Source organism: Ictidomys tridecemlineatus, unplaced genomic scaffold (assembly GCF_052094955.1).
Source record: "Ictidomys tridecemlineatus isolate mIctTri1 unplaced genomic scaffold, mIctTri1.hap1 Scaffold_88, whole genome shotgun sequence".
Lineage (NCBI taxonomy): Eukaryota > Metazoa > Chordata > Mammalia > Rodentia > Sciuridae > Ictidomys > Ictidomys tridecemlineatus.
In genome coordinates this window covers 763,683-791,426 of record NW_027526121.1, presented here as the reverse complement: position 1 = coordinate 791,426, position 27,744 = coordinate 763,683, and the positions used below count along the sequence as shown (strand labels likewise).

Sequence of the window (27,744 nt, the reverse complement as noted above, 5' to 3'; positions counted from 1 at the left end):
TTTTAAAATTGCAACTTTCATTATAATTTATATTTTTTGAGAAAACCAAGCACCAAATACAATGAAGCATGAAGAAATATTCATTGTTTCTTCAGTTTGGAATTAAGAAGATTGGTGTCTAGATGAATACAGTTTTTACATTATGTCCATTCATGATTCATGAGAGAAGTAACAGCTTGGTTCAAATCTTCTCTGTCTTCTAGCTCCTCACCACAAGCTTCCAATTGCTAAGAATATCCAAAAAGATAACTTAAAACTGCATTGTTTAATTCTTGCCTCAATTTTTGTTACTAGAGAAAGCATCATCAAGCATTTAAATCTTTAAATACAGTTTAAATACATTTAATAAAACAGTTATTTTACACTACTCTGTGTACTTTATTATCCCTTAAACAAAGCCTCTTTCTACAAATACAATATACATGTAAATTATTACTAGCAAAACAAACAGTAAAAAAGTGAATATTATTTAAACATCTTCTAGATTTACAATAATAATTTAAAATATCTAAAACAAGAAAACTATGTTACTTTTATTTATTAGTAACTGTGACTGCATGAAACAGGATAAACTCCTACAAATGATTTCATATTCTTTTAAGGATAACATACTTGAGTTTCAGCAATTTCAAAAAATTTACATATCTTTGTTTTACAACAGAATAAAGTAGAAAACCTTTACCACTTCAAATCTTCAGAAACTTTTCTGCATACAGAGTCCATAAAGGATTCTCCTAAAATTTTTATAAGAAAAAATAAAACCAGTATATTCAGTATCAAAAAACCATGAAAATAAATATTCTATGTTATAATCCTGAGAAATCATAGTTAAAAATCAGTTTGTTAGTCTGCAAATCTTTGGTTTTGTTTCATTTTCCAAAACTTCTCTTGTATCTCCCTCTCAAAAAGAAAGAAAGTTTATTTTTTCTAAATCAATTACATTGGACTATGCTTCTATATTTCAGCTCTTTTGACAGAAAAATTCAAAGTGGAATAATGCATAAATATCATATAAAATTATATAAAAGTATGTTTATGCAAAAACAAATGTAACAAATTATTATCACTTCTTTTAAAAAAAATAAAACTTAAAAATCTATTTAATGATTTTAACTGTCTAGAAAATGTGTGCAAAGTTTATATTTTCCCCATATTTCAATCAATATCTCAAAAGCATCCAGGGATATTTTTTTCTCAGTAAGGAAATGGTAAAATATTATTTGAGAACTTGATCCATTAACTTTAATTCATCTCCTAATAATTACTTTATGTATGAAACACGGAGGCACTTACCTGGAGAAGTTTTGCTATTAAGAGATTAGCAATAAAAATATTTTAAGTGACTATCATTTGAAGTAATATCTTAATCTCTAGACTAAGAAATAAAACATTAAAGTATTAGGAAAAATAGGTGAAATTACCATATAAAGTTTCCAAAAATATAACACTTGCTTATTCTGTACTTTTAAAAATTTAAAAGTGAAATTTACTAGCATAATCACTTATTTTGCTGCTTTAAAATTTCTGATGTTTCTTCTCAACTCCACTTTAAAATATTCTTAATAAAGATGGATATTGATTTTAGAAATGGTTAAAGCATTTTATTCAGTTTTTGTTGACATCAATTTCTAAATTGCCACTAATGTTCAACATAACTCTTATGCGTTAACTTATTTAATCTTTATTGGATTCTAGGGCTACAATGATACTAATTTTTTAAAGTCTACTTAGCTTAAGCCCACCCAAACGGTTACATATGTCTTTTTTTTTTAGAGAGAGAGGGGGGGGAGAATATTTTTAATATTTATTTTTTAGTATTTGGCAGACACAACATCTTTGTTTGTATGTGGTGCTGAGGATTGAACCTGGGTCGCACGCATGCCAGGTGAGCTCGCTACTGCTTGAGCCACAACTCCATCCCCAGCATATGTCTTTTTAATAGAGTTCTGTAATAATTACAGGTTGTCAAGCAGGAAAAAAATTCAGATATTTAGAATTTGAGATTTTCTATATTTATTGGTATATAAATCATGATTCTGGCATAAACTTCATCCAATAATTTGCAAAATATTTTTAAAATTTTCAGCTTAAGAATATTCTAAGCTAGTTTCTGTATAGACATTTGAAAGCCTATATTCTAAATTTTCCACACTGACATGCAAATTATCATACTGAACTACTTACAAATTAATCATACTCTTTTATGGGCTCCAGATCCTTTTTACAAGTTGGCTTTGCTAAATACCCAATGAACTTAGCCTTTAGGATATTTAGAATGGCTCTTAATGAACTTGTCTTCCAAGTAAGCCTTTTATCTCTTTATTTTTTTTCTTTTGAAGCGACAGCACATTCACAGAAAAGTTGCATAAAAAACACATAAACTCCTATATATTTTGGTCAGTAATTTGTTTTAACACATGGTAAATACCCCCCCCACCAAAACTGGCAGAATTTACTAAAATAAATGACTTATTTTATAAACACTTAAAAATTAGATATTAAACCAAAAAAGATGACTATTTTGTATTTCTCTGTCCATGTTCTCTTATGCATTAGCTTATTAATCTTTATTACATCCCTGTAAGATAAGCCTTTTTATCATAAACATGGCACAAATAAAGGAAGTGAAGCACAGAGAAGTGAAGTCATGTGCCTAAAAGGTTTAGGGGGTGTAACAATACACCTTCCCCTGAAGCTTTAAACTAGAGACCTCCTAAAAAAGGAACCAATACTTACTCTAAATTTACTGAAGTCAAGAATTCATCAATAGATGAGCAGATAAACAAAGTGATAACCTTAAGTCACACTAGTCCAGCCTTATTTCTTATGATTCTCATGTCTTTAGCAATGAAGGACAGACGTGATATTTTCATGTGAATATAAAATTGTATCATAAAGAATTTGTAAATTGGGAAATGAGATTATTTTCTTATTCCTATTAAATAATGATTGAAGAATGTTTTAAAAACTAAAATTCATCTTTATAAAGAGGAGTTCATATGAATTAATATGAGGACAAAAATGAAAAACAAGATTTATAATCAACCATGGGAGGGGACCAATTTATAAAGAACAAAAAAGTGTTTTCTACAAAAAGAACTTTAAAATATTGCTATCAGTAACAGCAATTCAGCAATGTATTTGAAAATAAATTTTAGGCAACTGTGTATGTATGATATCTAACAATTTCTCATTATATAAATGTATTTCCATCTGCCCATATAATGTATGTGCTTTGGGGAAATAAAATTCAAAAACTATTTAAATACTAAGTTCACAAATAGATTTTTCTTGTCACTGAAGTAGATAGCCACTTTAAATTAAAACAGTGGCTTAAATATGGTCTGATATTGTGTTTTATATTCCTAAAGAAAGTGATAACCTTAAGTCAAACTAGTCCAGCCTTATTTCTTATGATTCTCCTTCCAAAGTTATAGGAAGTTGAACTTATTTTGAGTGAGTACTAATTAGTACTAAAATACTAAATAGTATCATGAAAATCATGTCTCCAATACATGTCCTGAATGTATAAAGAATTTCTATTTATAAATTATTTTAAAATTCTGGTTAGAGAATGGGCAAAGGACTTACCTAGATATTTTTCCAAAAAAAGGGCCAAAAATTTACTCAACACCACTAATCCTTACAGAATGAGATGTGCATGGTAGCCAAAAGGTGGAAGGAATCCCAAGAATTCATCAATAGATGAGCAGATAAACAAAATGTGGTACATATATACAAAAGAATATTGTCATCTCTCATATGTAAGCATCACTGATAATGGTGTTTGTTGTACTAAATTTTCTTCCAGTTTTCTGCATAAGATGTAATTTATTTTTTTATGGTTGAAATTTTTTTTGCTTTTATTATATTTTATTTTTATGTGGTGCTGAGGATCAAACCCAGAGCCTCACACTTGCTAGGTGAGAACTCTACAAGTGAGCCACAACCCCAGCCCAACAATGTTTTTCTATTACTGATAAAACTTGCTATAATGAACATTCTTTTGTGTAAATTACTTTAACAATATTTATTGAACATCTACTATGTGCCAGGAACTGTGATTTTTTTGTCCTAAGTGGTTTTACATGACAGTAAAGCAGAATTCATTTTGACACAATGTACACAAATGGAGCATAAATTCTCATTCCTTTGGGTGTACATGGTGCTGAGTCACACCAGTACTGTAATTATACATATATACATAAGCTAATAGTGTCTGTTTAATTGTAATGTCCTTCCCATCTCCAATGCTTCACCCCTCCCTTCACTCTCCTTTGCACTATCCAAAGGCCCTTCATTCTTCCCTACCCCCACTCCCACTGTGGATCAGCATCCATTTATCAGAGAATACATTCAGCCTTTGGTTTCTTGGAATTGGCTTATATCATTTAGCATGATGTTTTCTATTTCCACCATTACACCTGCAAATGACATAATTTTATTCTTGTGCATGTCTCTTGGTACACTTATGCAGTTAATTACTCTGTAGTACATATTCAGGGATAGAAATGTTTTGTCATCAAGTATGTATATCTTAAAGTTTAAGAAATAATACTAAGCAGTTTTCCAAACTAGTACAGATTTTACTGCTATTAGAATACATAAAAGATCATGTTGCTCTTTATACATATTTTCAATTAAGTTCTGTCATATATATGTATGTAATGGTATCTTGTGGTTTTAATTTGTATTTCCTTGAGTAGTAATAATGAGCTTGAATATATTTTCACTGGCCATTTGGATAAACTTTTGTGGAGTTATTAAAAATTTTCCCCATTTTTAGTATCTTCTCTTGGCTTATCCTTCCATTCTACACTTCTTCTTGTTTTTCAAATCTGCCACGCTTGAATTAAAACTAATAATATTCTATATTAATGCCAAGGATTATATTTTTGTTGATTACACATGGGTGGTTTCCTTGTAAAAATTATTTAAAACTTTAAAGTACCTAGTAAGAGAGAGTAACTGCTGTCCTTAAATAAGAATCAAAACTAATCAATGAGTTTCTTTTCTCACTTCAAGTGCCCATGCACTTTCCTTTAATCTTTTAAAAGCAGGAGGGACTACCAAAGAGTCATGTGGGAGAAGGAGATTTTCTGGAACCATCCAATATCATTTCCCTCCACAAGTGCTACTAATTTTCATTGATTTCAGCTATCATCCAAGCACTTTCATCTACTTTCAAATCAAAATTTCTGCTTTTGATTTTTCAGGTGTGATTCCAACAAATATTGTTCACTGAAATTTTCTTCTCAAACATTTTTAAGAAGCAAATGAATTTTCTGCTTGACTATTTTGTACTTGCTTTCTTTTGGGGGAGTTTTGGGGATTAAACTCAGTGGCAATTAATTAATGAGCCACATCTCCAACCCTATTTTGACTTTTACTTACAAAAAGAGTCTCACTAATTTGCTTGGTGCCTCACCATTGTGGAGGAAGCTGGGTTTGAACTTGTAATCATCCTGCCTCAGCCTTTTGAGCTGCAAGGATTACAGGCACACCTGGCCTAATTTACTTCTTTTGATTATGTTGCTTCAGAGAGCCTGTTTACACTTTTTCCATCTAGTTGTTTTAGTAAAAATATTAAATAAATGTCAGAATAATTATTGTACATACATTTTAGGCACATAGGCAAGAAATTTATTTGGTAATTTTTTTCTGTTTTGTATAGTTTGATTTTGCTGTCAGCACTGAAAACTGAACCCAAGAGTGCTCTACCTCTGACCTGCATTCCCAGTTTTTTTGTTGTTGTTGTTTAATATTGAGATAGTTACCCATTCTGGCTTCCAACTTTCAATCCTTATGCCACAAGCCTCCTGTGTTTCTGGAATTAAAAGGATATATTTGTTGTTGTTGTTGTTGTTGTTGTTGTTGTTGTTGTTGTTGTTGTACATGCTCTAAATTCCTCACTCTCTGTGGCATCATGATGGTCTTTTTAAATTAATTTTGATTGCTGCCTTTTTTCAGGGGAAAAAGATGCTCTTGGAAAATATGTTTTTTTATTACTTGTAATATTTCCTTTATGAAACAGGTTACATAAAAGCATCTTGTAGTCCTTGATTCTTGCCAGTTTATCTACAAAATTTAGAAGATGTAATGTCACACAATAAATGTTCAATGAAAGTTTTGAACAGGTGACTGTAAAAGGCAAGGAAAGTGTGTCCATGGATTTCATGTTAAGGGTTTTTACTCTAATATTTAAAAAAAAAAACCTGTCCCTAATGGTTCTAGAAAAATCACATACTCATAATTTCCTCCCAATGTCTTAGATGCTGTTTTCACTCTAATTTATGTAGGCAAATAAATCTGGAACCATGGTGAAGAATCTGTATACTGATTTTACAAACAGCTCTTACTGTTGTTTCCTTTACATAGTACTTCCCTACCTTCTCATTGTATTTCAGTTTAAAAAGGTTTTAGGGGAAGTGTGATATGGGCCATGAATAATTCACAAGATGATTGAAGTCTGCATATTCCTTTCCTCATTTGGAAATTTTTAGGAGAATTAAAACTTCTTCAAAATCTCATTCTGGTTGAATAAATTATATGGTAAATTTACTGGTATCTGATTTCCATAGTGAGATAGTCAGGATTATTTATAGAAATAGAAAAAAAAACCCATTGTATCCACACACCACACATTCATTCTTGTATAGACATAAATATGACTTATGTTAAGAAATTGGCTTATGCAATTATAAAAGCTGAGGAGTTGTAGGATCTGTAGTAGGCAAGCTGGGGATATAGAAGAGGAAGAGGGAAGATATGTTCCAGTCTAAACATCAGACAATTCAAGATCAAAGAAGAATTGATGTTTCAGTTTTTGTCCAATGGCAGAAACAAAGCAGAAAAAGATGTTTCTGTTCAGGTAATCAGGTGTGAGAAGCTCCATATTACTTACTCAGTTAATCATAATATTTTGTTCTATTCAAACATTCAAATTGGGTAAGAGCTATCACAGAAAAAATGGTAATCTGTTTTCACACTCTACTGATTCAAATCAGTCTCATTAAAAAATCACCTTCATGTGCATCATCTGAATAATATTTGACCAAACATCTGGGGACAAGTGGCTCAGAGGAATCAATGCATAAACTTAATCACTAGAAATGCACATGCATGCTTATTCACAAAAAAAATTTATTATATTTTCATTTCCTGAATGCCACTGATTGAAAGAAAAGTGAGATCATTTTAAAATTATGTTAGCCACTGATTTAAAGACAAATGAGATCATTTTACAATTATGTTAGCCGTAATATACCTAGATATTTTTTATTTATATATACACACAAGTCTCACTCTGATTATTGTATCTTCATCTCTTAGATATAGCAAAAAAAAAAAATTAAAAAATTTCAAGGCTTTAAACATAAAACTGTGTAACCAAAATCTGGTATTTTCTCTCCAAGTAAGAAAGTTAGATATTTTAATGATAAAATCTCATGATTCTCTGTACAGCTTATATTAATTTCTTCATTATTTTCTGTATTTTATGTTTTTTATCATTTGATTTTGAGTCATAAGTATTTTTCATCCTGTCTAATTAGCAAATGATAGACTAAAATCTTATTAGAAATGAGACAATTTAGTAACATGTTGTGCTAATTTTAAAACAAAATTAATCATTTAATTTGCCTTAGGATCCATGTTTCTTATTTAGAGATATGAAGCATAATATTTTATGGAATATTATACATTACATTATGAATTGTGTACATTGTTGTATCTTTTTATTGCACTCTTTTATATAAAAAGATATTCACACTACAGTTTATTTCCTAATGTAAGAAAGATATTTTGATTTCACTGTGAATCTATGCATTTCATCATTGCACCCTCGTTATACACTCTTGTTTCATTCTGTATAAAAACACAATTTTATATACAAAAGTCACAGTGCAATTAGGCTCCTATGTGGAAACAACCAGAGTCACCAAACCAGTGAGCTATATCCCCATTTCTTTTAATTTTATTTTTTAAATTTTTAGACAAGTTCTAAGTTGCTGAGACTGTCCTTAAACTTGTAATCCTCCTGCCTCGGGCTTCTGAGTTGTTGGGATTGCAGGCATGCATCACTATGCCTAGCTGAATTTACATTTTACAAATAAATTGGCATGAATATTTACATGTACCTATATTTTTGTATTGAAGGATTTTGGTAAAATTACTGAACGATAGAAGATGTGCATTTAAAATATTACATGTTTCACAGTTGTTAGCAGGTATTTGCATTGTGTTTCTGATTTCACAGAAATTTTTCTGAAGATTGAACATAATGAAGAATCTCACTTTAGATTAATTTGTTTTTAAACAAAGGTACCAATATTTTATATCTGAGAAAAACTTTCCAACTTTTTGTTAGTAATATTTTTAGACATGAGTAGGTTTTGAACTACATCACAATTTTGTATAAAATTGTTTTTTACATAATTCTGACAGACCCTATTTAATGTTCTTCCAAAACTTTCCTGATTCTATTAAATTAACTTTGGAGCAAGTACAGATATAAGATGTCCAAATTTTGAGTAAAATCAAGATTTTGTCAGAAAAAAAGAAAGAATATAGTCACTAGGAGGAATGAGCAGAAGATGCCATATTGAGCAGAACTTTTATTCAAAATGTGATGAAATAAATACAGACATGTAATGAGTCCTCTGAAGGATATATAAGCAACTTGTAACTGGAGGATCAAAATGTATCCAGGAAAAGACTATCAGAAAATTGACAAAAGTGACAGCTTTGCCAATGGATCAATAGGAGATGTCATTCTCTTGAGGCTAATTCTAAAATGATCAAAAAGTTGCAATACCAGATTTGAAAATAAAGATGTGGTTAATAATAGAAGCCCAAAACATCAGACCCAGAAAAAAATTTTGCAGAATTTCTCAGTGAAGATGGAAGTGGGGAGCAAGATGATGGATATGGAGCCTTTAAAATTATGTTCTATTCAATTTTTAATAAAGTTATCAATGTAACAACAATAACAACAAAACAACACAGGTTTTCCAAATAACTCTCATTGGATTAGAACTGAATTTATTAATTTAACATAATTAGCATGTTAAACATTAATTGACGGATAAAACATCAAATTTAGTATGGTGACCTTATAGCCAGCTACTTTTCAAGCTGTCTTAATAATTATAAAAGTTAAATGTCCATTTTCTCAAAGAGTGTATTGAGTTTTACTTTTTCGCTCAAATTCTTCTAAATATTCTTATTTTAAGTATACTTTTACCTTGAGAGAAAAGGCTAAAATATACTTAAAATAAGAAAATCTATTCTAGCAGATATTTATGTATGGTCTCTTATACAAGCACACCAAATCAAGATGATGTTTTGCTTCATATTTGTTGTCCTTTTGAAAAATGGAAACTAATTTTAATAGGTTAATTGATTTCTACTTCTGATTTTTAAAAATAATTTCCTAGTCACTAATAGACATTGAATATTATTAAATGTGTTTCATCTGCCTATTAATACTCATCAGTTTCTGTTCATTATGTGACAAATTACATTGATAGATACAACAAATTCTGGTCATCATTGAAAAAGCCCTTGTCTGTGAGATATATATATATATATATATATATATATATATATATATATATATATATATATATAATATTGTTAAATATACAACTGAAACAGTTGAGAAGCTCCTTATTACTTACTCATGGGAGAGTATGCTATTTTGTTCTATTCAAGCATTCAATTTAGGTAAGAGCTACCACAATAAAGATGTTGATCTTATACCCAGCTACTTTACAGTTAACATTTTTTTTCTATTTTTTTCTTTTTTTATTATTTTAATTGACAGATAAAATTGTATTTCTTTCTTTCTTTCTTTATTATGTACAAAAAGTTTTGAAGTATATATGCATTATGGAATAATAAAATCTTATTAATTAACATGTATTACCTCTCATATTTATTATTTTTGTTGTGAAAACACATACTATCCACTGTCCCAGAATTTTTCAAGTTAAGCTATATGATTATTGACTATAGCTAACATGAAGTACAACAGAACTTTTAAAATTGTTACTCTTAACTGAGATTTTTGTCTCCTTTGACCAAAATCTCTCTATCAACCCTCCCACATCCACCTCAGACCCAGGTAAGCACCATTCTGCAGTTCAATGGGAAATAATTTTAGATTGTACTTACAAGTAAAATTATGGGGTTTGTCTTTCTGTGCATGGTTTTAATTTAATAACGTCATGCCTTCCATGTTTATGTATCTTCTCACAAAGACCAGGATTCTCTTTAGTTTAATGATTGAATATTATTCTATTGTGTGTATGTACCATTTCTTTATCCATTCATCTATTAATGAATCCTAAGGTTGATTCTTTACCTTGGATATTTTAAATAGTGCTGCAATGAAAATTAGAGTACAGATGTCTCTTAGACATACATATTTCATTCCTTTGGGATATATAGCCAATAGGGATTGCTGGATATGTGGTAGTTCTTGAAGTCTAATGAAGACAATTCTATAATCAAAAGGAGGGGGATAAATAGGTTTTAAATTATTCCTTTGTCTCTGTCAGTTCTGTTGCTGTAGTGTTTCTGCCAGAACTGGCCCTGCAGTCTGGTAATTAACAGCTTTTATTATAACATGTCTTGATTGATCCCAAACCCTGAGTCTTCATGGTAACACACACTTAGACTCAATAGTTACAACACTCTTTTTAGTTCTTATGCACTCATGATTTTTTATTTAACAATTGTTTCCAAGCAGCAGCACTCTGCTTTGGCAACTTAGCCTCTAGCTTTGGCCAACAAATATTAAACACTCTGACCTTGTCCCCATTTTAGGAACCTGATTCCTATTAGCCTTGCCCTTTCTGGTGAATTATCCTTTGAGGACTTTTTCTTTTCTGTCATAAAATTAAAATCATTCAAAGCTATTAGAGAGCTTCAAGTAATGTCACTGGAAGATATCAAAAAAGAGTTTTTTGTCAACGTGGCTAATAGATCTGTTCCCTGAATCCTTCCATCCCTTGAAATAGATTTTCTTTAACTGCAGGGAGCCCCATATCACTGTTTTCCAGGGTGGATGCCAACCTTTGAATGGCACTTCTAATGGTTTTCCGGAGCAATGAAAAATTTACAAGCTGTTGGAATCACTGCCTAAAGTTTTGAGCATTTATTAAGTTCTATCTCAAAAGGAAGAGATTAAGTAGATTCATTGAATGCAAGAGAGCTAAGCCCCATCATGACTCCTCAGCATCCATTGTGTTAAAGAGGAGTTTGTGTTCCATGTCAGTTGGAGATCAACATGGAAACATAGCTACTCTTACAAAGATCTGCTGGTTCTGTTCAACTAGGTAGGGAAGAAATGGTAGTCGACCAAGCCAGTACTTGGCATTTGTTAATTTTTTGCCTTTGATGCTATTGATTAGTCTCACAGAAGGGGATGATTATATTCTTTATTAAAGGAGATGTTTATAAATAGATTTATAAATTAATTGCTGATTTGCTCTGAGTTATAAAGCACAAAGAAGAGCCCAATTGATAATGAAAGTTAGGACACAAGCATTTTTTAAAATAATTTTAACTTTTGAATATTAGAATCTGTGAAAAATACACACTAGTTCTAGGTCAGTTTTAAGTAGTGAAGTATGCCATTATTTTACTATTTTGCTTAACATGTTTCAATATTATCTTGGTAAATCTCAATAACAACCTGGTGAACAAAAGTTATACAACCCTAATTTTTAGAAGGCTTTTAAGCCTAAGAGAAAGTACTTGTGCAAGAAAAAAAAGCTACTTTTTAAAGACAGAGCATTTTCTGAGTTCAGTATACACTAGTTAATATATTTACCTGTCTTTCTCTCAATTCACGATCATTTCATCTTACTTTTTCTTTTTAATTACAAGTTATGAGTACAGAGACACATGCATTTACCCCAGCCACTTGGGAACCTGAGGCAGGACAATTGCTTGAGCCCAGGAATTTAAGATCAGCCTGACCATCATCATGAAATACCATCTCAAAAACAGAACAACACTGTACAAATAATTTCAAGTTAATAAAATATTTATACTGCATACAGATTTGGAGAGCATATTAAAAAGTTCTGATACTAGATCTAAAACATTAATAAGTATTGAAATGTATTTGGTCAATGTTTTCATCTGAATATTAAAATACCAATTTTATTACTTTTTAAAACATAGCAACAGGAATCTAATTCTTTGTTATATGAAAGCACAATCTAGAACATCAGTAAATTTCAATCCAGGTAAGACTCACAAAAGTGAGTTACTCTTGGTGTTCATGCCCTGTGTAAATAAGAGTAAGAAAGTTTGATCACAAAAGAACAGTGGAAAAAAATAAATTTTCAAATTCCATTAATATTTTTCTTAATATCTTTCTTGATCATATAGAATTCAGGAGTTAGTAATTAATTATAGGAAATTTATCATCTAAATGATATTGTAAAGAAATTCTACATTAATTTTGATTATGAAATTTTATGTCTTCGCAGAAGATATAAAACAGGTGTTCTTGTCAACTATTAATACCAACTCCTATTGTATGACCAAATTAGTGAATTTCACAGTGATATTTCTATACACTCATATACAATACTTGAATCCTGACCACTCTCCTTAATTCCAATTTTCCCTCCTCTCTCTTTTTCATCCCCAGTTACCATCCCTATTCTTTAATATTCCCTCGATAATTTCTCTTTCCAGATACCATATGTTAGGAAGAGAATATGATAATTGGATTTTTTTCTGATTTTTTCACCTTAACATGATGACCACCCTTTTCATCCATTTTACAGTTTTTTCTTCATTTCTTTTATTAACCTTTTCATGTGAGGTTTGAATTATACCATTTCCTACTATCCTGGGCCTTTAAATTTCTACTCATAAATCTAATATTTTTCTGATGTGTTTATAATTGCTTTGGCCCTTATTATAGATTTCAGTTTACCTTTGGTAATTTTATAGACTATGATTTGGAGAGGTTCTTATATGTCCATGTCCACTTAGTATTCTAAAATCTTATACCTGGATGTCCATAACTTTCACAATATAAAAGAAATAGTTACTTTTGTTCACTGAGAAAATTTGCATTGCCTGCAGCCTGTACCTCTTCTCCATTGTGTGTACCAGTGATTCATAAAAGTAGTCTATGAATTGTGTCTAGTGGGTTTGTAAGTTGTTTACAATTGTTTTAATTGTTATTGATATTGTGTGAATGTGATATTTCATCACGTTCAAGCTATGATATTTTTCTTTCACTTGATCTAGTTTGTGGGTCTGACTTCAACTGGATATTTTTTAATTTGAGGTATTGGGCTCTTCATTTTTAAGATTTCTAATTGATTCTTTTCCAGAATCTGTATTGAATTTTTTTCCATGTCCTGCATTGTTTTCCTTCATTTACTCAGTTTTTCTTTGCTTCATCTTTGAATTAATTCACAATTTTAAACCCCTTTCCAAACTTTTTTCTGGCACTTTTGTCTATTGCATTATCTTTGGAAAGAGTTTCTAGAGTTATGAACTATGAAACAGTCATGCTACCTTGCATTTTACCTTTCGTATATTTCTATATTTAAATTTGTACATTTTCAGGGATATATATCTTTTCCACATTTATGTGAGTGTCTGCTAAGGAAATAGATTTCCCTGGATGATGTGTCCTGGGCTATTGGTTAAACGTGTAATGTTGAATTCTTTTCCAAATGGTGTCTGTATTGTAGTTTCCTGTGTCTTATCTATGACTCCTGAGTTGTGATAGTTTGCACTGTCAAGTAACAACTTTTTGTGTTGGTGTTGTGAGAGTGGAGTCACGTTATTGGACTAGTAATATAGGCAGTAGAGTATCTGAAATGCATTTTCTGTTGTGGTTCTTCCAAACTTGTCAATAATGTGCTGTCTGCAAATACATTGGAGAGACCTAGGCTGAGGACCTGAATAAATGAAGATCTCATACCTGCATAATTCCATAAGAGTTGCTTCGTTTATTTTTAGTCTTGCTTTAGGATGTCCACACCATTTAATTTTAGTTATCTCTATTTATTACTAAATGGGTGTGTTAGGTGAAAGCTTTTTATCTCTGTTCTTACTTTTAATTTCTTTCAGCACCAGGTTTTATTTTTATTTTTGAAGATATATATGACAGTATAGTGTATTCTGTACATACATGGGCTATAACTTATTCTATTTACAATCAAAGAGAACATTTGGCATTTGGTTTTTTGGTATTGGCATATTTTACTTGGTATAATAATCTCAGATTCCATCCATTTACCAGCAAATGCCATAAATTTCATTCTTCTTTAAGGATGAGAAATACTCCATTGTGTATATATACCACATTGTCTTTAAATTTCATCTTTTGAAGGCCACCTAGGTTGTTTCCATAGCTTAACTATTGTTGGGCTGCTGTAGATATTGATGTGGCTGTGTCACTGTAGTATGTTGATTTTAACATACTACAGCGTGTTTTGGTTATATATGTAGGCCCAACTCTCCATCATGTCAGTTTAGGAACTGACTTCCTCAACAAGACTTCTAAATTGCAACAAATAAATACAAGAATCAACTGGGTTGATAACTGGTTGAATGGGGTTTCCATTCCAAATTTTCTGAGGAATCTCTGTACTGTTTTCCAGAATGCTTGCACAAATTTGCAGTCTCACTAGTAATGTATGAGTGTAACTTTTTTTTCACATACTCTCCAGCATTTATTGTGACTTGCATTCTTGATAATTACCATTCTAACTGAACTAAGAGTGGAATCTCAATGTAGTTTTAATTTGCATTTTTCTAATTGCTAGAGATGTTGAGCATTTTAAAAATATATTTGTTGACCAGTTGTATTTCTTGTTCTATTAACTACCAGTTCAGATTCTTTGCATATTTATAGACATCCTATGCACACTAGAAGAGAATATAGGCCCAATTGTATTGGGTTATTTGTATGTTTGGTTTAAGTTTTTTGATTTTTTTCCATGGGGGCAAGTACTGGTATTCAACTCAAGGGCATTCAACCACTGAGCCACATCCCCTGCCCTATGTTTTGCATTTTATTTTTATTATTTTTAGTTATAGATGAACACAATTTATTTATTTATTTGTTTGTTTGTTTATTTATTTATTTATTTTTATGTAGTGCTGAGGATCAAACTCAGGGTCTCACACCAGCAAGGCAAGTTTCTAACACTGAGCCCCAGCCCCAGCCCTGTTTTGAATTTTATTTAGCCACAGAGTTGTTTAGTACCTCTTGATCCTCCTGTTTCAGCCTCCTGAGCTGGTTTTTTGAGTTCTTTACATATCCACAAGACTAATGTTCTGAGGTGCAGGTGGTAAAGATTTTCTCTCATTTTGTAGGCTCTCTGTTCATGTTCCTGATAATTTTCTTTGCTGTGAGAAATCTTTTTACTTTGTTACCTTTCCATTTATTGATTATTGATTTTATTTGTTGCAATTTAGAAGCCTTATTGAGGAAGCCAACATGATGGAGAGTTGGGCCTATATTTTCTTCCAGTGGGTACAGGATATCTGGTCTAATGCCTAAGTTCTTGATGTACTTTGAGTTGAGTTTTGTGCAGGAATAGGGATATGGGTTCAATTTGATTCTGCCATATACATATTTCCAATTTTCTCAGTACAACTTGTTTAAGAGGCTGTCTTTTCTTTCAATGTATGTTGTTGGTGCCTTTGTCTAGTTTGAGATAATAGTATTTATGTGATTTCTGTAATGTTTTCTGTGTTCCATTGGACTTTTTGCCTGTTTTGGTGTCAAAACCATGCCATTTTTAGCATTATATTATAATTTGAGATTGGATATTGTGATGTCTGCTGCCTCCTTCACTTTTTTCACTAAGGATCGTTTTGAATATTCTGGGCCTCTTGTTTTTTCAAGTGAATTTCATGACTGCTTTTTCTATTTCATTGTAAAATATCATTGACATTTTAATAGGAATTGCATTAAATCTATAGAATTCTGGTAGTATGGCAATTTTTATAACATAAATTTTGCCAATCCAAGACCATTGAAAATCTTCCATCTTCTAAGGGCTTCTTCAATTTCTTCCTTTAGTGTTTGGTAATTGTCATAAAAGAGGTCTTACACTTCTAAGATTGTTTCCCAATTATTTTGTTTTTCTAATTTTTTGAGCCTATTGTGATTCATCAGCTGATACATAATTTGTGTACAAGATCATAACTGATTTATGGGTGTTAATTCTATATCCTGCTACTAAGCTGAGTTTGTTTATGAGTTCTAGAAGTTTTGTGGTGTAGTTTTAGAATCTTGTTGTTGGCAAATAGGGACACTTTGAGCTCTTCTTTTTCTATTCATATCCCTTTAATTTCTTTAACCGAACTTCTCTGATTAGAATTTCAATATTCATATGTTGAATAAAAGTGGTAAAAGAGGGCACCCTTGTCTTGTTCTAGTTTCTAGAAATAATTCTTCATTTTTTTCCATTTGAAATGATGTTAGTCTTGGGTTTTGGAAAATAGAGCTTTTAAAATGTTCAGTTATGTTCCTATTATCCCTCGTTTTACTACCATTTTGAACATGAATGGGTGCTGTATTCTGTCAAATGCTCTTTATTCAATTATTGAGATAATTATGTGATATTTTTAAGTCTATTTATGAGTTATGTTTTGATTTTCATAGGTTGAACCAACCTTGCATCTCTGTGATGAACTCCACTTGGTCATGGTGCACTATGTTTTTAATGTTTTTGTATGTAATTTTTCAGTATTTTGTCAAGAGTTTATGCATATATGTTCATCAGAGATATTTATCTAAAGATTTATTTCATTGAGGTATCTTTGTCTGGTTTTGTTATCAGGGTGCTTCTTCCTTCATAGAATGAGTTTGGAAGTGTTCTATCCTTTTCTATTTAATGGAATAATTTGAGGAGTTTTGGTGTAATTTCTTCTTTACAGATTTGGTAGGAATTGCCATAGAATTTATCTACTCATGGAATTTTCTTTATTGGTAGCTCCAAATACTGATCCATGAAAAATAAGTGGCTTCAAAAATGCTAATAGTCTCTGGGCTCAGTAGTACATGCCTATAATCCCAGTAGCTTGAGAGGCTGAGACAGGAGAATTGTGAGTTCAAAGCCAGCCTCAGCAATGGCTAGATGCTAAGCAACACAGTGAGATCCTTTCTCTAAATAAAATAAAGAAGCAAGGATGAGATGTGGCTCAGTGGTTGGGTACTCCTGAGTTCAATCCCCAGTAACAAAAAAAATGCTAGAAATGAGAAAAAATATGAATTTGTATAAATGCCCATGAATCATTCAGGTCACAATTAAACAGAAAAAGAAAACAATACATTTGAATATATATATTAGTGCTTTTGTGGTGCCAGTGATTGAACCCATAGCATCATGAAATTGAGGTACATTCTCTGTGAGTTGGCTACATTTAAAGCTGTTGTCTTCCATTTTTCGTACTTTTGTTCATCAGAATAGGACATGAGGACATATAGAATGCATACTGAAGCATGCTGAAGAATTGTGGAGTCTATAAAAGACTTCTACTTATGAGGAGGGTTGGGAAAATTGACATCATATTGTATAACACAGTACTAAATGGACCATCCTGCTCTCCTGGGACCAGATAAACTCTTCTTAATGGAATTTTACAGTCTCAAGAAATTGTAGTTTGGGCTGGGTTTTTTGGCTCAGCAGCAGAGCACTCACCTAGTACATGCAAGATTCTGGGTTCAATCCTTAGTACCACATAAAAATAAATAAAATAAAGGTATTATGTCCAACTACAACTAAAAACATATTTTTAAAGAAGTCTTAGTTTATAAAATTGTCATCAAAAAGTCTTCTACATTTACCTTGTTATGGGAAATAAAACTCAAATTTGAATAGAATGCATGAATTGAAATAATTTCTCTTCTTTTGAGTGGTGAATATAAATTCAGCCTGTATAATTTTAACAGTACAATTTTTTTAAAAAATCATCATTCATCATCATAGTCATCATCATCACCATCATAGTTATCATCATCATTATTTATTTCACTGTTGGGGATTGAAGCCAGAGCTCATACATTCTATGCTATACATTACCACTTATCTCTTTCCTCTGTCCTACCAGTAAATTCTCTCAGAGGAAATGCCACAAGATTCACATTGTTTTTTTTCTTTGATTGTTGTTGTTATATTATTTTGTTTTGTTCTATAATGTAAATGAAGTGGGAAAGATTTTCTTCTCCTATGTGGATGGACAATGTTTGGCTCTTTCTGAAAGAAAGAGTGAGTTAATAGTCTATTTAAATATTTTATTATATCAGCTACTACATAACAACTTACTGATACCTTTCTAGTGCTTCTTTCTACATTTCCCCATGACAATGTGGTGTGGATAAAAGTATATAAACTCTGAACGTTGTCATCTTTAAACACTTTTACCCCTAAGGGAGGTAAAGTTTTGTTTGCACCACACATAAAATAGAAAAAGTAGCTGGAAGTAAGATACTAGCATATTTGCTCTCTCCTACACTGGAATGTCTTTGTAATCCATCTTTCCCTGGTCTGTTTACTGCTTTTCTTTAATTTCTATAAACATTTTTATATATTTGTTGATCATCTGTATTTCTTCTGTGAAGTTCCTGTTGAATTTCTTTGCCCATTTATTAAATGGGTGGTAGTGTTATTATTAGTTTTAAGTTATTATTATTATTATCATCATCATCATCAAAATCATCATCATTATTTAGTTCTTTTTTTAAAAGAGAGAGTGAGAGAGGAGAGAGAGAGAGAGAGAAAATTTCTAATATTTATTTTTTAGTTCTCGGCGGACACAATATCTTTGTTGGTATGTAGTGCTGAGGATCAAACCCGGGCCGCACGCATGCCAGGCGAGCGTGCTACTGCTTGAGCCACATCCCTAGCCCCATTATTTAGTTCTTTATTCTGAAGTTAATGCTTTTTCTGAGGTGCAGGTGGCAAAAGTATTTTTCCTATTCTGTTGGTTCCCTTTTCATGTCCTTGGTGTTTTTCTTTGCAATGAAGAAGCTTCTTAATTTGATGCAGTACTATTTATTGATAATTGACTTTACTTTTTGCAGAAGAGTCTTGCCCTTCCAGCATCTACTATTGGGAGCATGAAGGCACAGAGAAACCGCTAAAAGACATTTTCAGAGAATTATTTCTTATCTATTATGCAGCAAAAATAGCTTCTATAGTGGGTATGTGCCAATTTACATATTACAGTCATGATAGGCCAGAGGGGATACACAGCCTATCATATTACAGGATTCTTGAAACCAAGAGTCTAGGAACTGCCTTGTACCAACAGAGGAATAATTTATTGTCAAAGGAGCAGAGAAATGGTGCTTGCCAGTGTTCTGACAACACTCTGTTCCAAAACATAGTGTTGTATGTTAGGACTTCTCTGTTGCACAATGAGCAAGATAGGCATTCTTCTTTGTCGATCCATGGTCAGGCCCACCAATAACTTCTTGTACTTTAGAGATTATATTAAGAAGTCTGTTCCTGAGCTGATATGTTGGAGTTTTTGACCTACATTTTCTTTCATCAGGAGCAGGGATTCTAGTCTAATACATAAGTCATTGATCCACTTTGAGTTGTGTTTTTTGTGTGGTGAGAGGATTAGGTTTCCATTTAATTCTACTACATATGGATTTCCAATTCTCTCAGCACCATTTGTTGAAGAGGCTATCTTTTCTCCAGCATATTATATTGGTGATTTTGTCTAGTATGAGGTAACTGTATTTATTTGGTTTTGTTTCTGTCTTCTGTTTCATTGGTGGTCTTGCCTGTTTTGTTGTCAAAAGCATACTGTTTTTGTCTTTAGAGCTCTGTAGTGTAATTGAAGTCTGATATTGTGATGCCTCATGCTTCATTTTTCTTGCTAGGAATTGTTTAGGGTATTCTGGGTCTCTTGTTTATCTAAGTGATTTCATAATTGCATGTTTTCTGTTTCTGTGAAGAACATCTTTGGGCTCTGGAAGGGAATTGCATTGAAATTTTATAACACTTTTGGTAGTATGGTCATTGTGACAGTATTAATTCTGACTAAGAACATGGGAAGTCTTTCCATCCCCCAAGGTCTTCCTCAATTTTTTTCTTGAGTGTTATGTAATTTTCATTGTAGAGGTCTTTTACCTCTTTTGTTAGATTGTTTCCCAAGTGTTTTTATCCTATTTTGAAAAAGATAATTTTCCTAATTTCTTTTTTAGCTCATTCTTTATTGGAGAATAGAAACAAAATTGATTGATGAGTGTTACATTTGTATCCTGCAATTTGATGAATTCATTTGTGTTCTAAAAGTTTTCTAGTGAGTTTTTTTTTTGTGGGGGGGTGTTCTAAGTATAGAATCATGTCCTCTTTAAATGGAGCTAGTTTTAGCCCTTTCTTTCCTATTGATATCCCTTTAATTGCATTCCTTTGCCACATTGCTCTAGCTAGAGATTAAAGGACTTGATTTGTTCAGCTCTCTGTTTATCATTCAATAGTGAATTTGGTCATTTGGTGTCTTATTCCATTATGATCTGATAGATTGCAGGGTATTATATCTACATTTTGTATTTGCTAGCAGTTTCTTTATGTACTAATAGAAGTTGTGAAAGTAGGAATCCCTGTCTCATTCTAGTTTTTAGAAGAAATTCTGTAGTTGTTCTCCATTTAGGATTATGTTGGCATTGGGTTTGTCATGTATAGCTTTTACAATGTTGAGGTTTGATTCCTTAATTCCTGTATTTTCTAGTGTTTAAAGCAAGAATGGATGTGGTATTTTGTCAAAAGTAGATGGTGCATCTATTTGGATAATCATGTGTTCTCATCTCTGTGTCTATTTGTGTGATGAATTACATTTATTGATTTCCATTTGTTGAATCAATTTTGCATTCCTGGGATGAAACTCACTTGGTCATGGTGCACTATTTTTTAAAATATATTTTTATGGAATTTAGCAGTATTTTATTGAGGATTTTTGCATCTATGTTCATCAAGGATATTAGTCTGAATTTTTCTTTTTTTGATGTGTCTTTGGATTTGGTAGCAGTGTGAGATAGGCTTCATTGAATTAACTTGAAGAGTTCCCTCTTTTTTACTTTGATGAAATAATTGAGGAGGATTGGTATTGGTTCTTCTTCAGAGGTTTGGTAGAAATAGGCTGAGCATCCATCTGGTCCTAGGCTTTTCTTTGTTGGTAGAGTCTTGATGACTTCTTTATTCTCATTATTTGCAATAGATCTGTTTAAATTTTCTATATCCTCTGGTTCAATTTGGGTACTTCATGTTTCCAGGAATTTACTGATGTCTTTAAGATTTTCTAGCTTATTTGGATATAGATATTGAAAAATAGACTCTATTTATGCTCTGTTTCAGTAGTGTCTATGCTGATATTTCCATTTTCACCATATACTTTAGTACTTTGCATGTTTCTCTCTGTGTTAGCTTGGCTAAAATTTACCAATTTTGTTTATTAAAAAATTGATTAATTTCTTTTTCAATATTTTGATTTTATCAGTTTCATCTTTGATTTTTATTATTTGCTTTCTTTTGCTGATTTTAGTGTTTTTCTCTAGGTCCTTAAAATGTAATGTTAGATTATTTGCTTAGTAGTAAAAGAAATAAAGAGTAAAGAGAGAACAATGGAATTTGATTATTTGTAAGAGAAATGAGAGATATAGAAACAAAGGGAAATAAAAGATTTGAAACAGAATACAAAGCCAATGCAAAATATGCTAAATGAAATCTTTAACCCTCAGAAACAGATAATGGAAAAAATAACTATGTTTAACAATGGCACAAATGAAGAGGCAGAAACATATGTAGATGTGCAAATGTATAAATATTCATCATGCATCCATCTGTACACAGAGAAAAAATAAAATAACAATAACAACAACAAAAATAAAAACCTGGGTTGTTACTGAGATTATGTGCTTGTTGTCTGTTCCAAAGTATCTTTCCATATCTCAGTTTCCCTTCTCCATGGAATGGCATGGGGAGCTGTGAGAAGTGCTGTCAGCTGCATTCCCATGATAAGGGTTATGCTGCATTGTACAAGGTATACTCAGGGAAGGCAGTGAGGTCCAGTATTTTCCCCAATTGTTTTATTCCATGGGGAGTTACTAGGCATAAATAAATCAATGCAAATCTCGTACTATATCCCACTCTTCTCCTCAGGGCTACATTCATGGGACAGGGAAGCCAGTCCTTTACCATTCTGTATTTCCAGGGCACTGTTCTTTCTGACATCCTGAGATCTGCTACCAAGCACCAAGCTCCATCAATCCTGCTCAATGAGATTTTGAAGCCACTGCCACTGGCTTGGGGCACTGCTGTGTCAAGGGAAGAGAGGAGAATAGGCTCTTTTTGGCTTATCTGACTTGCATTACCTCCAGGAAAAATACTGTCCATGCCAGGAATTTTACTGATTTGCTAGGCTCAGTTTAGGCCTTGTGGCTGGTGTCTGCCAGAATTATGTATCGAACTGAGCCTCAACACATGGATCTAAATTCTCAGTCTGAGTTGGAGCCACTGCAGTAACAGATGTTTAAATATATCTCCAGCTTCTGCTACCTGTACATAGCAGGCAGACCGGTGGTGACTTTCATTCCACAGTTTAATGAGTAGAAAAACTTGAGTCTGCCCAGGGCAGGCTTGACCCCTGGTCCCAGATTCTGCATTCCAAGACTGTCTGCAGCACTTTTCTTATTATTATTATTATCTTTTTTAATTTTAGGTGGACACAGTATCTTTATTTTATTTTTACATGATGCTGAGAATTGAACCCAGTGCCTCATGCATGCTAGGCAAACACTCTACCTCTGAGGCATAACATTAGCCCCTTATCTGCAGCACTTTTCAGTCTCTTCTGTCCTCATGTACTGATTTCCCCCACTCACATCAGAACCTAAGCTTCAGTTCTGTTTCTCATCTTCATCTGATGCACCCCAAATTCCCCAGTTTTCAAGGCTCTCTGTCCAATATTGAGTATCAGGGGCATGCTTTAATCCCCACCTCACAGAGAAGTAATTTTCTCACTCTCTGAATCCCATGTCATGGAGCTATGAGAAAAGCCACTTCCTGCTTGTCTCCCCTTGTTTGACACTGATATCTTTATCCTATTTTATGTGACAAAGATAAGGTTTTCTTTCATTTTTACAGCTTTTAGTAAAGATTAAGGTTATGGGACCAATAATTTACTTTTAAGTATCAAACTTTTATAATTCCCATGTTTCTTCCTTGCATTTGATAAGTACAAAGTGGGAGACATAGGAATTGTTAATGCATTCATTAATTACCTGTCAGAAATACAATTAATATTAATTCTAAAAATTTCTCCAATATGGGCCTGGGGGAATATTTTATAACAAAACATCAGTGTCATAAGCTTTTAATATTTTTATTTCTATTTTGATTAGATATATATTTAGACAGGCCACTGATTGAGATTCCTTTTAGTTTAACCTTATGTCAGGAATCTGCATATTTAAGGAATGTAGACTTCAAGTTTGGAGACTGCCAAACTGATTTTTGCAGATGAGAAACTGGGAAATGGATTCCCAGAGAAAGGAGGACATTTACATAATAGTTAGGGAAACAGAGGTACAAATACCAAGACTCTGCTTTTCTGGCAGTCTTTCCCCTTGAGTGTCTGTAAAGGTTTTAAAATGCTTCCTAGTTTATGAGGACTTGAAAAAAGTAGGAATGACACAGAAAAAAAAATCAATTTTATAATTTATTTCAATGTGTCTGAAAGATGTATTCTAAATAACATATATATATTCACTTTGTAGCTTTCAAAAAATTTTTAAAGTTCCAGAGAACTCTTTGCACTTTTTATGTATAAAGGGATTGGATAGTGTATTATTACTGGTGATTTCCATGCTGAATAACAAAGACCGACATTTTCAAGCCACCTTGCTTAGTATTTGACTCCTGGAATTCCAAGATAGGGAACTGTGCATCTTGCTACCTTGTCTTGAGTTATCAGAGGTTTGTTTCAGTTCAGGTGGAAGAAAAATTCCAGCCATTACATGGATTTTAAGTTCAGTCTTCAAGACAGGCAATTTGCAAAAATAAATTATTATCAGGTTCTGCTGATTTATTGGCTTTTTCTCTGAATTGGAACTAAGAGTGCCTTCATTGAATATTTTATAGATTCACAGCAGTAGAGACAGAAAGAGGTAAATATATGCTATTTTTTTTAAATGGAGGTCATATTTTAATTATATCAATCATGAAACACCATTTATTTAATAAATTATACCTTAACTTTAAACAGAGTTTACTTTAAAAAGAAAACTACTCACCTGTTTTTTTATACATTTTTGCTCTAAAGATCTACTAAAAAATCACATCCAGGTGATTGCTGCTTTGCAAGGGTTGAGAGCAAGTATAAAGCTCATAATAAGGTAAAGTGATGTTTTATAAAGCTCATGTTCTTGCTCTGAATTTTGTGTTTTAAGATGTTAATGCTGAAAATGTGGCTATATTTTTCTTACATTTTATATGAAAATTTACTAATAATCCATTTTAAAGAATTATGTTGAATTTTTTTAAAATGTTTTTTGTATCAATGTTCTCTTAAGTACTTGGGCGTCCTGGGGGCAGGAAGGAATGATAGCCTGGGAAATAAATAGTAACAGAAAAATTGCAGCTTTCTAACTGCAGAAAAATATAATATTTAGTCAAGGATTTTTGGATTAGTTTATATTCCTGTAGTTTTAAATCATTCTTACATGACTTACAATATCCATTCCTAAATTAATTTTTATAGAATTGTGGAATTTCCCTGGTGCCATTAGTTTGGAATGTATAATATACATTGCATATAACTTTTCTTTTTTCACTTGGACCCTTGATGTTTTGGTATCATAACATTTAAGGAGACTTGTATTCTCTATTTCATTCCTTGGCTCTGTATTTATACGAAAGTAATATTGGGAATTGTGGCAACCCAGTAATCTAGAATCTATATCTTAATACTTGCATTAAGAAGGGCTTGCATATTCATACATTGAGTCTTTCCACTAAAACTTTCAGTAATTTTAAAAACTATAAGTAAATAGCAGATAGATTAGAAGAACATAAGGAAGTACTAGGTCCTGAATTAGAACAAATTAAATTCTATGCTTTTATAATTATAACCTAGTATATAAATTCTATTTTGATGTATAACTGAAAAGAACCAATAAAAATTCTCAAAAAAAAGTCAGGTAATGAAATTTTCTAAAAATTTACTCTTCATCTAATCGAAGAATAGATGGCATGTGCAAAGTAATAACCAGTTTTAGAAGCAGAAACTCCAATAATTGAAATACTTTAGTTTCAGAATTGTTGTTTTTTCATTATACTTTCTTAAAATATCCAAATTCTATGTCACACTCTGAAATTTCAAATTTTAGATGTTTCTATATTTACTTAAATATTCATTGCAAAACACTACTATTTTATAAACTATTCCAGGTTAGGAAATATATTTGCAAATATCCTGGAGCAGCTAAAATAAGGTTAAATGTAAACAACATCTTTTGTTTTTGAATAACTTTAATTTTATTTCAGTTATAAAGAGCCAAATATTATGTGAGTAAGAAGGGTGTAATTTTTATTTGGGGGATAAAAGTATAGAGTTATCATACTGTATTCCATTTAGAATGCTATTATGATATTATTCATAACTTAACTGAGCTCATTTGGCTTGGAAAAATGCACTATTTCTAGCAATTGGTGTTATATACTTTGTTGAACATGAGTAAATGTGGATAAAATAAATGTCTACTTGTTGAAACGTCCTATGTAATATAATATGCATGAGATAACTAGTAATTAAGTATATTGAATTCAAAAATATGCTTTAATTTTTCATTCTCTATTAATATGTTGGATGTGAAAGTTTTGAGCAAGTTATCTCAAATTGGTGCTATAAAGGAAGAATAAACAAGTTAGAGTAATGTCATAAATGTGTTAGTAGAAACAACAATATCCTCCAAGCCTTCTCCAAATTTGAGTTTAGATTTGGACTTCAGATGAAAATTTGTAGTTTCTCCCTTCTTGCTTATCCTTTAAAAAACAACATATTCCACTGTCTTTTGTTACGTATGTCAAGCAAACCTGGTGATGTGGTTAGCAGCACCACCTGGTTTATTAAGAGATATTGTATTGTTTTATATCTTATTGTTTTGTTAATTTAATTATATGAAGGTACTGGAATAAAAAGAATATACATCCCTTTCTAAAACAATAACCTACTATAATGCCTAATTTTCCCTGCAGAAAACATTCTTCAGTGTCTTTTCATTGTGCCATTTCTGTCACTTTGGTTTGGTTATTGAGTTAGTGTTTCTGTTTAGTAACTCTGTGTGGTTTTTATTCATTGATATCACCCCAGAAGATGGTTTTTGTCATTTCTCTTTCTTTTGAAAGCAGCAAAATTTGTATAATCATTTATCTTTAGCTATTTAACACATAAGATGGACAAAACTTATACTGTTTATGAATACAGTCAATCATCTTTGATACTCTAAAAGCTCATGTCTTATGAGCTTTTTCCTCAAGAGGTAATTCATGCCAATATTAAGTCATAAAAACACATTAAAATATTACCTATAATTTCTCATATTGTTAGTCTTTTTCAAAAGTATTCTAAATAAATATGGATATGATTTTTATTCTATAACATTCTGCTTAAAAATAGTATAATGTATTTCAGTATTTGTGTAAAAATCAATTGGAGATAAGGGGAGTGACATTTTGGAGATATCTCTGTCATGGCTCATAATTCTTACCCCATTAGTGAGAGAATTTTAGTTTGAGTATACATCAGAATGCTTATTCTGTTGTACCCTGCAGTAGTGGAGAACATTAATTATTTTGTCAACTTTGGTTCTTATTATATTTTAATTTTTTTCTTCCTAGAACATCCCAGAAGAAGGAAAAGAATTAATTGAAGCTTCCAGACAATCCATGAAGAATGGTAAGATATTTGAAGACTGCCTGAAATTGTGATGCTTATTGACTTTAAATTGCAGAATTTTATATACTGTTTATTATGTTTTTACCGTCAGAAGTAAAATATGACATTGGGAACCAAAAGAGTGGAAACTTACCTGTCAACAGTAAACCTACCAATCAAAGAAGGAAGTAGTTGAAACCACACTTGTGCAGGCAATCAGAATAAAGAATGATTGTCCTTCCATTCCGTCACCTGATTCAAAGGTAATGTATTTAAAAAAAATTCTTTGCATTTTTTTTACATATCATCTTCCATGATGACAAACATGCTAGAAAGAAATAAGGCTACCAGGTTATAGTAGAAAACAAGGATAGCAACAGATGAGGTATATTTATAGAATTCACATTGAGAAAATATGGTGGGAATAAACAGTTTTTCAGTGTGCCCTTATGGAAGGAAAGAAATAGAAAAGAAGCCAAAAAAACAGCTTTATGAATATAAACCTGAGAAAAGGGGATTCATACAAAGAATTCATTTATGAAGGGAAAGTTGTGTCCAGATTGAAAAAGAGAGTCAAGATAGCTGATAGTTAAAATAATAAATATTAAAATTAATAAGAGTAGCAACTTAATATTAGGCCAAACTTTGGAATGTTATGGGAAGTACATGCTGGACATATAGAACAATGTGTCATATTTGTCTATCATTTACTCTTGACGTCCTTCAATGACTAGGAGGCAGGGTTTGGGATTACAATCACAATCATTTGTGATTATAATGAATAGAAAACTAAGCAAA

General features: G+C 31.7%; 1 protein-coding gene across 1 annotated transcript in view; it reads right to left on the bottom strand.

The window, feature by feature from the left end:
• Positions 1–27,744, bottom strand: part of LOC144374789 (echinoderm microtubule-associated protein-like 1) — a 99,749-nt gene continuing 72,005 nt past the window's right edge. Inside the window, exons 3-4 of the mRNA XM_078037536.1 lie at positions 683–734; positions 1–227 (exon numbers count right to left, since the gene is read on the bottom strand). Coding sequence (XP_077893662.1) covers positions 200–227; positions 683–734 — 80 coding nt within the window. The 3' untranslated portion in view covers positions 1–199. The remainder of the gene's footprint in view (positions 228–682; positions 735–27,744) is intronic.